Source organism: Astyanax mexicanus, chromosome 18, assembly GCF_023375975.1.
Source record: "Astyanax mexicanus isolate ESR-SI-001 chromosome 18, AstMex3_surface, whole genome shotgun sequence".
Classification (NCBI taxonomy): domain Eukaryota; kingdom Metazoa; phylum Chordata; class Actinopteri; order Characiformes; family Acestrorhamphidae; genus Astyanax; species Astyanax mexicanus.
Genome location: NC_064425.1, coordinates 42,437,014 through 42,450,642, shown reverse-complemented (window position 1 = coordinate 42,450,642; position 13,629 = coordinate 42,437,014). Strand labels below are relative to the sequence as shown.

The 13,629-nt window shown below is 35.6% G+C and overlaps 1 protein-coding gene across 5 annotated transcripts in view; it reads left to right on the top strand.

The window, feature by feature from the left end:
• The first annotated feature begins 2,177 nt into the window (after nt 1-2,177).
• tnika (TRAF2 and NCK interacting kinase a) overlaps nt 2,178-13,629 on the top strand; it is a 67,951-nt gene continuing 56,499 nt past the window's right edge. For all 5 annotated transcript variants that reach the window (XM_049467372.1, XM_049467370.1, XM_049467371.1 and 2 more), the window contains exons 1-2: nt 2,178-2,426; nt 9,930-9,995. In XM_049467372.1, the coding sequence (XP_049323329.1) occupies nt 2,370-2,426; nt 9,930-9,995 (123 nt within the window). In that variant the 5' untranslated portion in view covers nt 2,178-2,369. The remainder of the gene's footprint in view (nt 2,427-9,929; nt 9,996-13,629) is intronic.

Here is a 13,629-nt window from a genome sequence, read left to right as displayed (position 1 = left end):
AATTTAGAACACTTTTTTTTCATGTTAACTTTAGCGTATAGAGATGGCTTGTGAACAAAAAGGTGAATATCAAATCTAAAATACATATTAATATTAAGCACAGGCTTCCAATCCAATAGACATAAAAAACAGTTACTTATTTTAGTTAGTTGGATTTAATGTTGTTATAAATTTTATATTATAATATTAGAGTATTCCTTTATGTGCATTGCAGAAAGAAAACTATTATTGCATTATTTTTTATATATAATAATAATAATAATAATAATAATAATAATAATAATAATAATAATAATATGTTTCAATATTGGCATATAAATCAGGTCTGAAAGGGTTAATACTTTTGATTTCAGAAGAAACTGAACAGGTGTCCCAATACTTCTGGACACATAGTCCAATAATATTAGGACATATAGTCCATAGTACATCAAAAATGCAGACAAAATGTCCTGTTAGTTGATCTTCTGACACAGTCAGATTTCATACTAAAGTAAATAAGTCTAAACAACAATATATAATAAATAAATTATTTAGTAATAAGTGAAGAATCCTTTTTGTAGGTCTCAAAGAGAGAGAGAGCCTGAGAATCTATCTGTATCAGCAGATGTTTATCAGTGATTATCTGTGATAAACATGATATTATCAGATCTCCGGCTGCAGACTGGTTTATTCTGGATTCCAGTCTGTCTGAAAGTATTTTTGAGACAGGGCCTCCACTTCCTTAAGAGGAACGAAGCTATTAATAAAAATGAAAGCAGTCTAGATGTGTGTTCTCCCTTTCAGCTTTATAAAAACAAAACCTGCAGAGCTAATGAATGGAAACAGTGATCAAGTAGGTGAAGGGTGAGGAGTGGGGAAGCTTACAGTCCTGTCACATATACAATAGTTAATATTCATAAATTTGTAGAGAAATTAAAAAATACTTTATATGAATTTAAAGAAAAACTAAGAAAACAAAGATACTAAAATACAAAAAATACTAAAAAACAGTCAGTATTTAAAAAAAATAGAATGTTATATAAGAGCAATTGGTACTTTTTTTTTTACAGTGTGGGCAGTGTGCCAAGTCCTGCGGGAAAGTGAAATCTGCATCTCTATAAAAGTTGTCAGTAGCAGAGGGAAGCATGAAGTGCTGTAAGTGCTGCTTTGCGGGAAAACAAAACTGCACTGACTTTAAACTTGATAATAAAACACAGTGGATCAACACCAGCAGATATCAGACATGACTCTCCAAACCATCACTGATCATCAGTAAATTTTGCTTCAGTGATGGTTTGGAGAGCCATATCATCTGCTGGTGTTGGTCCACTTTTATGGAGATGCAGATTTCATTTTCCAGCAAGACTTGGCTCACTGCCCACACTGCCAAAAGTACCAATTGGTCTTATATAACATTCAGATTTACTAAGACACTGATTTTTGGGTTTGTAAGCCATATTAAACAACAATAAAATAAACAAACATAGATCACTGTGTGTGTAATACAGCTATATAATATATGAATATTTTCATATGATTTTCAATGATATTCTACATTAGCCCATTAATGCAATCTGAATTATTTTGAGGCCTCAATTTCCTCAAACAACAACTATATATATATATATATATATATATATATATATATATATATATATATATATATATATATATATATATATATATTATATTATTTTTCACATTAATTTTGTATTTATTTATTTTTTAATAAAACTAGCTCGAATGCATGTCAGAGTTTTTTGGAGCTAAAAAATAAAAAAACAGCTGTGAAACTGTTTAAAAATTACAAAATTTTAATATAAGTTTTACACAGGTTAATTTATATAAAAATATAAATGATATAATAAAGTTAGAAACTTTATGTTCATTTGGGTAAACACATTAATTAATAAAATTATTACAGGTTTCATCGTAAACTATTTTTAGTGTAGTTATATAGAATACCTTTAGCTATGAATGCTTTGTGGTTATAAACTACAACGTTTTATTCATAAGAAAATCTCTTTTTTTTATATATCGCTCTCTGATTGGCTACACAAGCAGTCTGCTGATTTGCATATCTCACTGTGGCTGGAGTCTCTGGAGTCTGGAAGCCTCCGTCGGCCAATCGCAGCGCGGGTGGGCGTGGCCTGCTCATCCTGTAGAAGAGCACTAAGCCCGCTGGAGTGCCAGTCATTCAGCGGCACATCGCGGCTCAGCGTGCCGAGCTGTAGCGCACTCAGCCCGGCGTACAGCAGCACGGAGCCCGCTGCGGAGTAGCAGCTTCTTCTCGCGGAGGAATAGAGACACAGTGCGGACTGAAGCGAATTATTTGTGACGAGAACAAGTGAATTAACGTTAAATCGATTTGTTTGGAGCTCAGCACCGACATGGCGAGTGATTCTCCAGCTCGAAGTCTGGACGGCATCGACCTCTCTGCCCTGAGGGTGAGTTTCCAATCAATACTATTGATTATTAGGATTATTAGGCTGTGCTATAAACCATATAATATAGTAGATAGCACTTATATAATAATAATAGCCCTTTATTCATTTACAAGCATGATTACACCCATTTATAGGTAGCAACCTGCAGCTGTGGGTAATCTGCATTATTGATTATTGCTTATATATTAAAAATATTTAATATTTTAAACAGTGCAGTGTGTCCCCATTGTGGGTTTTATTCTGCAGTATATATGTCTATTGCAGAGTCAGCTGCAGCTCCACAGTCAGGCCTGCTGTAGTGTAGAGCACAGCTATCCTGCTATGCAGCATCACTGTGCACACTCCAGCACATACACTGCTTGGACAATTTATCGGAAACACCTTGCTAGTATGGTGTCGGAGACTGTGTCCCATCTGTTGATGCAGGGTCTGTGTTAGCTTATATATAGTCCTTAATCAGGACCTCAGACCTGCTGGTGGTGTTTCCAATAAAGTGGCTAATAAATGGAGGATCAAGGAGGTATGGTGTTTCTAATAAGTGAAGGTAAAAGGCGTTAGGTAGGTGTTTCCAATAAAGTGGCCAGTGACTGGGAATGCTAGGAGGTTGGTAGGTGTTCCTAATAATATGGCTAATGAGTGGAAACAAAAGGTGTTGAGTAGGTGTTTCTAATCATGTGGCCAGTTAGTGGGAATGCTAGGAGGTTGGGAGGTGTTCCTAATAATGTGGCAAATGAGTGGTAGCACAAGGTGTTGGGTAGGTGTTTCTAATAAAGTGGCCAGTGAGTGGAAGCACAAGGTGTTGTTGGGTAGGTGTTTCTAGTAAAGTGGCCAGTTAGTATAAATGCAAGGAGGTTGGGAGGTGTTCCTAATAATGTGGCTAATGAGTGGTAGCACAAGGTGTTGGGTAGGTGTTTCTAATAAAGTGGCCAGTGAGTGGAAGCACAAGGTGTTGTTTGAGTAGGTGTTTCTAATAAAGTGGCCACTTTGAATGGCAGTAGACGTTAGTAGGCAGGTGTTTCTAATAATTTGGCTAATAAGATGTTGGGTAGGTGTTTCTAATAATGTGGCTAATGAGTTGTAGCATGAGGTGGTTGGTAGGTGTTTCTCATAAAGTGGCCATTGAGTGGAGGTACAGGGTTTTGGGTAGGTGTTTCTAATAAAGTGGCCAGTGAATGGAAGTAGACGTTAGTAGGCAGGTGTTTCTAATAATTTGGCTAATAAGGTGTTGGGTAGGTGTTTCTAATAAAGTGTCCATTGAGTGGAGGTACAGGGATTTGGGTAGGTGTTTCTAATAAAGTGTCCAGAAAATGAAGGTACAATGTGTTGCATAAGTGTTTCTAATAAAGTGGCCAGTGTGTGGAAGCACAAGGTGTTGTTGAGTAGGTGTTTCTAATAAAGTGGCCAGCGAGTGGGAATGCTAGGAGGTTGGGAGGTGTTCCTAATAATGTGGCTAATGAGTGGTAGCATGAGGTGGTTGGTAGGTGTTTCTAATAAAGTGGCCAGTGAGTGGAAGTAGAAGGTAGTAGGCAGGTGTTTTTAATAATCTGGCTTATATGGTGTTTGGAAGGTGTTTCCAATAAAGTGGCCAGTGCGTGGAAGCAAAAGGTGTTGTTGGGTAGGTGTTTCTAATAAAGTGGCCAGTTAGTGGAAGCATAGGGTCTTTTTGGGTAGGTGTTTCTAATAAAGTGGCCAGTGAATGGTACCATGATGTGGTTGGTGGGTGTTTCTAATAAAGTGGCCAGTGAATGGTAGCATGATGTGGTTGGTGGGTGTTTCTAATAAAGTGGCCAGTGAATGTATTACATGTATTACCACTATTACATTTATTAATATATCTACTACAGCTAACGCTATTAGCAGTATTATATAAATACAGTGCCACGCCCCCTGCTGGTCTTTGATGGTTTTTACACCACATTTTTTGATATGCATGAATTCTGGTGTGATTTTAAATCAGACCGGCTGCCACCTGTGTGTGTGTGTGTCTGTGTGTGTGTGTGTCTGTGTGTGTGTGTGTCTGTGTGTGTGTGTGTCTGTGTGTGTGTGTGTCTGTGTGTGTGTGTGTCTCTGTGTGTGTGTGTCTGTGTGTGTGTGTGTGTGTCGTGTGTATGTGTGTGTCTGTGTGTGTGTGTGGGATTGAGACAGTGAGGGGAAATAAATGGACTCCCCTTGACCTTCCTTTATTTTCCTCTTTTACATTCTGCCACAATGTGTCACACACATAAACACACACACACACACTCTGTGCTGGTGTGTGATGTGTGTATGTGGGCTGTGCATGTGACTGGGCCATCAGCATCTTCACAATCTGGCAATGCTTTTGTTTACCTGAGAAGTTCCTGAGAATTCCAACGAAGCATAGAATACACTACTTTCCATACATGCTCTGTGTGTGTGTGTGTGTGTGTGTTAAGATTGGAAAGAAAAATCTCCCTATTGTTTTGCTATTTTTATTTTTCAGTACTGTAACAGTTTTCAAAAACACTGTATCGATTTTGAATCATCAGATTATACAATGGAGTCATAACTTTTTGTCATTAATACATTTTTCAGATTATCTGTTTGTGACCTTAAGCTCAGGTGTTCTTGGGTTCTGCAGCAGGACAATGACCCAAAACACACAAACAAGTTCACCTCTAAATGGCTTAAAATAAAAACTAAATTCAGGTTTTGGAGTGAGCTAGTATCAAAGTCTGATTGATTGAGATGCTGTGGATGATCTTAAACAGGATGTTTATGCTGTAAACTCCTCCAATGTGAATTAAAATAAATTAAAATTCTGTAAAGAAGAGTGAAACAAAATTCCTCCACAGAGATGTGAAAAGCTCGTTGCCAGTTATTCGTTAAAGCTTGATTGCATTTATTAGGTTTAGAGGGCTAAAAAAACACTTTATCACACAGGGCTAGATTAGTTCGGATATTTTTTTTCTTTTAATAAATAAAATTAATTATAAAAATATCATTTAAAAATTGATTTTTCTATTTATTCAGGTTCTCTTTCTGGCTAGAACTGTCCATGTGAACATTAGGAGACCTCACACACACATTTACCACAGCTCAGTGCAGTGTCCTTTAGCTTCCATGGGACATGACAAAAGTCATGGGACACAACTAGATAACTAGTTACTGTCCCATGACTTCTGGCATAGAAGAAGTGTAGAAGGAGTTTAATTAATCATAGTATCGGCCAAGCTGTGTGTAGCCCTGTGAGTGTGTGTGTGTGTGTGTGTGTGTGTGTGTGTGTGTGTTTGAGAGCAGAGAAATGGGTCATTGAGAAATGAATCACTGATGCATGAGGAGGAGAAACGTTTGAATGATGCACCCCCACCATTCATAAACACACACACACACACACACACATTGACATAAGCCAGCACTACTGATCTGCTGCTGCTCTGGGTCTGAATTAAAGTGATAGTTTAATGATACACCAAAAAAACAAAAAGAATTGTGTATATGAGTACATATATTCTTATTATTATGATTAATACTGTTTTATTGTTATTATTGTTAGTTTTATTATTATATATTAAAATAAATATAAATAATAGAACTGTCAATATTAACGTATTAATGCATTCAGTTAATCTGACAACTTTAAAGCCAATTAATCACGTGACAAAATTAACAGAGGCTGATGATGCATTAGCAGTTTTATTTAGTGATGTAACACAACAATGCTTACAGTTGAGTTCAGAAAGTAGATAATGCTCTCTCTCTCTCTCTCTCTCTCTCTCTCTCTCTCTCTCTCTCTCTCGCACTCATGTGGTTCCACACACACACACACACACACACACAGAGGTGGAAAGTAATGAATTACATTTACTCAAGTTACTGTAATTGAGTAGATTTTATGAGTAATTTGTAATTTTTAAAGTAGTTTTATGAATAGGTCATTTTACTTTTACTCAAGTACATTTTGACACAAGTAATTTACTTCACTACATTGGAAAACTCCCAATTACTGAGTAAAAAAAAAAAAAAAAAACAATTGTCTGAAAACAAATTTGGACAGACCTGTTAGCTATCAAAACTTCCACATCAAACCTGAGAAAGCATGTGGTGTAGGTACTTTTATCATTAAACAATCTGCTTAAATATAAAAAAAAAACATGTAAATAGTAGTTAAAACACAGCGATGGCAAGTTAAATAAATAATAATGAACTGTAAAACTATAAAACTAGTTTAAAAAACATTTATGACCATAACTTTTTAACATTAAAGAAACAAATGGATCATAGAAACCTATTCTACTTATTTTATGGGGTGATCTGAACAAATACTGCCTGAAAGATCTAAATTATTATGTGGAATAATAGTTAATTAAAAACAATTTAATTTATTTGTTTTTACTTTTTTACATCAAATAATTAAAAGTAACTACGTAACTTTTACTCAAAGTACATTTTAAAATGAGTACTTGTTTACTTTTACTCGAGTAGATTTTTAGATGGGTACTTTTTACTTTTACTTGAGTAGAATTGTAGCAAAGTAAAGGTACTTTTACTTAATTACAATTTTTAGTACTCTTTCCACCTCTGCACACACAGCTGATGGCACGTTTCCTCTTTTAAAGCTGTTGATTGTGGAATATGGAGCTAGACTAGTGTTTATTTTCTCCATTAAAACTCTCATACATATACAAATACAGTAAATTTACCTTAAAATTATTTATTATAATACGCTAAAAAGGATCTAATCTGACGGGTTTAAACCACCAACTACAGCATTATTACTGTCACCTTCCCATAATTATTATAATTTTAAAAAGTGTATGAATTTATCAGTGATTTAAAATAATAAATAATGTTTTGATTAATACAATTATTTATTATTTAATTCTGGGTTTTTTTTTTGCAACATTAATACAAATCTTAAGTGTTTCTACCACTGATTATTTTACTCACGTTTAAATACCCATTATCAAAAGCTTAGTCTTAAAGAAGGCAAAGTGTGATTAATCGTGATTAATCACAGAATTCTACTGTGATTAATTTGATACATCTTTTTAATCGATTGAGTTTAATAATTGTAAATAAATATTATTAAAATACGAACTGCAGTACAGAACAGAACTGAAGACAGTAGCACTTTTTTTGTCTGTAGTGTACTTTTGTCCAATTACAAGTGTGTGTGTGTGTGTGTGTCTTCAGTCTCTCTCAGCAGTATCAGTGTGTGTCCTCGTGCTGCAGCTGCTTTTCCATCTGCTACCTCCTCACCTGCCTAACACCCCCTCCAACACACACACACACAGACACACACACACACACCCCACTGCAGTGTGAGAGGATAGTGAGGTCACTCTCGCACTCCTCTCTGGGTGGGACAGCAGGGGTGTGAAAGGTTCTGCAGGTGCGGCTGGCATGCCCATTATAAGTGTGCAAGTGTGTATAAGTGTGTAAGTGTGTGTGTGTGTGTGTGCAGCTAAAAGCCAAATATTAGTCACAATTAACCCTTAAAAATCCAAGAGAAATCAGCCAAAAACTATAATAATAATAATAATAATAATACAATGATAATATTAATAAGAAAGTTCACACTCAGGGTGCAGACAGGACAGGAAGTGGGTCAGCAGGGCACGGCCCAGGGCACTGAGGGGGGGGAGGGTTTAATAATGTTATAGAAGCACAACACACACACACACACACACACACACATAATATGAATACAAACATACAAATATGCACAGATACACAGTTATATGCATGCTTGGGCATGCACTCACACACACACACACACACACACACACTCACACAGACTCCATGAGAAACAGAAGCTGTTCATCCACCTTATTCTTCCACACCCTCGTTCTTTTAATGTTTCACTTTTATTTTATTCTGACTATTTTATTAAATTTGTAACATTTATCATATCATTTTATCACATAGCATGATATTAATTTGTTTTTTTTTTATCGCTTGAGAGCATAAATATATATATATATATATATATATATATGTGTGTGAATACGTGTTAGTATGTGTGCCTGGGTGTGTGTGTGTGTGTGTGTGTGTGAAGGATGTGGTCAGTAAAACTGCTGAGTTGTGTTACAGAAATGACAGAAATTCACATGTGGAAAACACAGATAACCACTCACCCTATAATATATCTACATATAGCTCTCTATCTCTCTCTCTCTCTCTCTCTCTCTCTATTTCTCTCTCTCTCTCTCTATTTCTCTCTCTCTCTCTCTATTTCTCTCTCTCTCTCTCTCTCTATTTCTCTCTCTCTCTCTCTCTCTATTTCTCTCTCTCTCTCTCTCTCTCTATTTCTCTCTCTCTCTCTCTCTCTCTCTCTCTCTCTATTTCTCTCTCTATTTCTCTCTCTCTCTATTTCTCTCTCTATCTCTCTCTATTTCTCTCTCTCTCTCTATTTCTCTCTCTATTTCTCTCTCTATTTCTCTCTCTCTCTCTATTTCTCTCTCTATTTCTCTCTCTCTCTCTATTTCTCTCTCTATTTCTCTCTCTATTTCTCTCTCTATTTCTCTCTCTCTCTCCATTTCTCTCTCCATTTCTCTCTCCATTTCTCTCTCCATTTCTCTCTCTATTTCTCTCTCTATTTCTCTCTCTCTCTCTATCTCTCTATTTCTCTCTCTATTTCTCTTTCTCTCTCTTTCTCTCTCTTTCTCTTTCTTTCTGGGTAATTATCTCAGATAAATCTTGTGTAAGCTAATAGTAAACAGTATAAAATCATAAAATAAAATAAAAAATCTGCATCCACTATGAATTACTGTGAACTATTCATCACCCACCATGTATTTTATACTGTCCACTATGTATTTTTCATCTGGTATTCTCTGTAAAATATTTAGCATTCACTATAAGTTCTGAAGTATCCACTATGAATTATTTATAATTTGTTTCTATTAATTATTCAGGTTTTACTATATATTTTTAAAATACTGTCTATAGACAATTTAGCATCCAGACCAAAGTATTCAATATGCACTATGAATGATTGATCATCCACTATGAAATGTTAAGCATTTCATTTGAATTATTAAATATCTGCTATTGCTTATACAGTGTTTTTTTTCCACAAATCATTCCATAACTACTATGGACTATATATATATATATATATATATATATATATATATATATATATATATATATATATATATATATATAGTATCCACTATGAATTATTCAGCATCTCCTTTGCACTGTTCAATATCCACTACAAATTAATTAATGTACATTATGTATTTGATGTATTCAATGTATTCAGTAATTTAGTAACTGCTATGGATAATTTAGTATCCATTATGACTTATTCAATATCTATTATGAATTATTTAGCATCCACTTTAAAAAATTCAGTATCAACTACAAGTCATATTTACTTTTCAATATCCACTATAAATTATCGAGGATCCACTGTGCATTATTTTTTATATATTTACGTATCAGTATCTACAATGAATTTTTTTAGTATCCACTGTGAATTATGAGCATTACTTGTTATAATAACCGCTGATCCTCATGCTCTTCTCTCTGCAGGACCCTGCTGGGGTCTTCGAGTTGGTGGAGCTGGTGGGCAACGGCACATATGGTCAGGTTTACAAGGTAAGACTCTATACCTGTTTTATTGAGCCACTAATAATGACCTGATTATGCATACAAGCATATTTTAATCATTCTGACAGACTGTAATACTCTACAGGAAGTGTAAGGGGCGCTCTATAATGCTCTATAATGTTCATATGATCCATACGTTCATTCTGACAGACTGTAATACACTACAGGAAGTGTAGGGGGCGCTCCATAATGCTCTATATTGTTTATATGATCCATATGCTCATTCTGACAGACTGTAATACACCACAGGAAGTGTAGGGGGCACTCCATAATGCTTTGTGATGTTCACATGATCTATACGCTAATTCTGACAGACTGTAATACACTACAGGAAGTGTAGGGGGCGCTCCATAATGCTCTATATTGTTTATATGATCCATACTCTCATTCTGACAGGCTCATTCCTGTAATACACTGCAGGAAGCATAGAATTGTTTATCCTAAAAGTCCCAAATATCTGGATTTGTCTGTCTAAATATTTTAGGATAAGTATGTGTGTGAGTGTGTGTGTGTGAGTGTGTGTGTGTGTGAGAGATTAAAGTGTGTCCGGTGTAAGCGGTTTGGACGGACAGCATTAGAGAGGAAGCCAGGCTGGAGCGGCCCGAGGCTGTGAGAGTAGTGTTAAATAATTCAGATAATTCAGCTCAGCACATTTACAGCACACACACACACACACACACACACACACACTCTGCCTCTACTGCAAAGCTGCTCACTCCATTATAGACTATAAAACCACACACTGGAGAGCAGAAGGAGAGCTGGGAGAGAACAGTGAGGTGAATCTGCTTCTCGTCCTGAATGTATTTTGGGACAGAGTTCCATTATCACTCCAAAAAAACAAAATAACCCCAAATCTGGTGGTCTGTATCACGCACCTTACAGTAACTTTTGAACAAGTACATATTATGGGGGTAAAAAATGGTGATATTGATATTGAATCATATTTACTTTGCATGTAAAAATTGGTGTCAGAAGTGGTTCATTTAGGCATAATCCTATTTCAACTCTTATCCCTACCCCTCTGCTTTGTAAGTAGGGGAAGTGTCACACTGAGATTTTTCAGAGGCACATGCAAAACAGAATTTTTTTTCTTGTAAAAATGACGATTTTTATTTTTATTTTTTTGTATTTTCTTTGTATTTTTTTTTTTAACTTTAATTTTGGTTTGTTTTAGCAGTTTTTGTCACATTTCTTTTATTGTTTCTTTCTTTTATTGTTTTAAGTTATTGTTTATTTTTATTTGACTCTTTAATGTGATTAATCCTATTTTTTAATCTGTAGTTGGGGTTTATTAGTTTTAATTCCTTTGGGTTTTTTTTTACATATGATTTTATGATTCCTACTCTTAATTTGTTTTACCTTACTTTATTTATATCTGTTTTATCATACATTATCTTATTAAAATTCATTTTTTTTTATTATTAACTATATATTTTATTTATTTATTTATTTTTTTGTCAATCCCTTCCCTATGAGGCCACCCTCAATGTACTCCGAGTTTAAAATAAAGGTTGATTTTCTTCATAACAAGCATTAAAAAAAATCACTAGTAGTTTATCTCAGACTCAGATCTTCCCCAGTCCACCTTAAATGGTGTATATATTCAAATAAATAAATAAATAAATAATTTTTTTTTTTTTTTTTTTTTTTACCGTTCTTGCCTCCATCATCATCACCTCGCCTCTGCTGAGTCACCTCGAGCTGTGGTGGCGTCCTGGTCTCTGCCGGCTTTCTGCTGATTGGACACTTTTCACCCCACACTTGTTTAACCCTGCGAGACCTGAGCATAATAACAGCTGTAGGGACAAATCTGACCACTGTACCCTGCTGATATACAGCATTACACTACAGCTGGGTGATACATTAAGAGCAGTAACTATAGTCCTTTTAAATATATTAATACTGTAGCTTATAGGATCATTTAGGATCAATGCACGCTAAATTGAATTTATTTGTTAACTGGAGAAAGAAGAGAATTGCAGCAGATTTTAATACTGTAATGGTTTCAAGAATAATATATTGTAAATTGATATTAAACTTGTGTCTTGCATCTCTTTTAAATACTAAAAAATTAGTATTTTAGGTCTGTTTACAGTGTTTTTGGAACTATTTAATTTAATTTAATTTTTATTAAATTTAATTGATTTTAGTTTTTTAAAGAAAGTCATGTTAAAGTTGTTGGCGTATCTCTTTTCAAGGTCTATTGTTTACATTCTTCTGTTTTTATGCTAATGAAATCGGAGGCACACTTAAAACAGAGGGCTTTGAGAATCACTGGCAAGATGGCGGCCAAAGAAGCAACCGAGGAAACCCACAATATTGAGTATTTTCCTTGTTAAAAATGACAATAATTACTATAATACCATAGTTTATTGTGTAGTTTTAATGTTTTGTGACCATTTTTATCTTTATAACAAGCATAAAACGTCTCTAGTAGTTTATCTCAGTAGCTAGCTAACTAACTAATTTCTCCGTTCCACCTTAAATGGTGCAACAGGTGGTAGAGGCTGCAGCATTAAAGGTGGAATGGAAAATGAAAGCTAATAAAAGCTAATAAAAGCTCATTTCAGCTCCCCATCACAGAGGAATTAAGGAACAGGCAACAATAATTAGTTGCTGTAGTATAGTAGAATACAAAAATAAATTTATATTCTAGTTTCTTCAAAATAGCCCCCCTTTGCTCTGATTACTGCTTTGAACATTCTTGGCATCATTCTATCAATGAGCTTCTTTAAGAGGTGGCCACCTGAAATGAAAAGTTTTCCAACAGTCTTGAAGGAAGGAAGGAGTTCCCAGAGGTGTTTGTTTATTAGCACTTGTTGCTCCTTTGCCTTCTTCACTCTGTGCTCCAGCTCACCCCAAACCTCAAATCTGGATTGGGTTCAGGTCCGGTGACTGTGGAGGTTCAGCTCATTTTTTGTTAAGTACATAAAACTCTACATGTGTTACATGTAAAAAGTCATGAAAATAAAGAAAACACATTGAAAAAGAGAAGGTGTGTCCAAACTTTTGGCCTGTACTGTATATATATATAGAATGTACTAAAGGTACAGAGTGCTGAACTTCTTCAGGTGTAGGCTGGTAAAGGAGGTGGAGGTGCTGGAGCTGGTTGTGTTGTGAGGATGGGGCAGATCTGTCTCCTTGGTTCGACTGCAGCAGCAAGGAATGAAAAAAAAGAGGATGTTGGCCCTGAAACGGCGCTGTAGCAGCTGATCTCAGAGCAGACGCAGCTCGCTTTTAAGTTATTTTGGATGACATTGACCTATTTCTGGCTCTGGCGCTGCTATAAAAATCCCTCGCTGTGCGTCTGCAGGGAGAGAGAGAGAGAGAGAGAGAGAGAAAGAAAGAGACAGAGACAGAGAGAGAGAGAGAGACACCTGATGTGACAGTCAGGATGTGGTCAGTGCAGGTCTGCTGGAGGTCGGCGTTCAACGACGTCCACAGCTGAACGATATTTAAACTGAAATTCGTTGTTTAAAAAAATGCAGACAAGTCCCGCCCCCCTTAGTTACTGTTGCTATGCTTGGTACTTGTACCTGGTAGCATCTGTAGGTCCAACAGATGAGACAGAAACGGCTCAGGAGCACAAAGGAGAAGAGAACGTTCAGTTATTCACAAA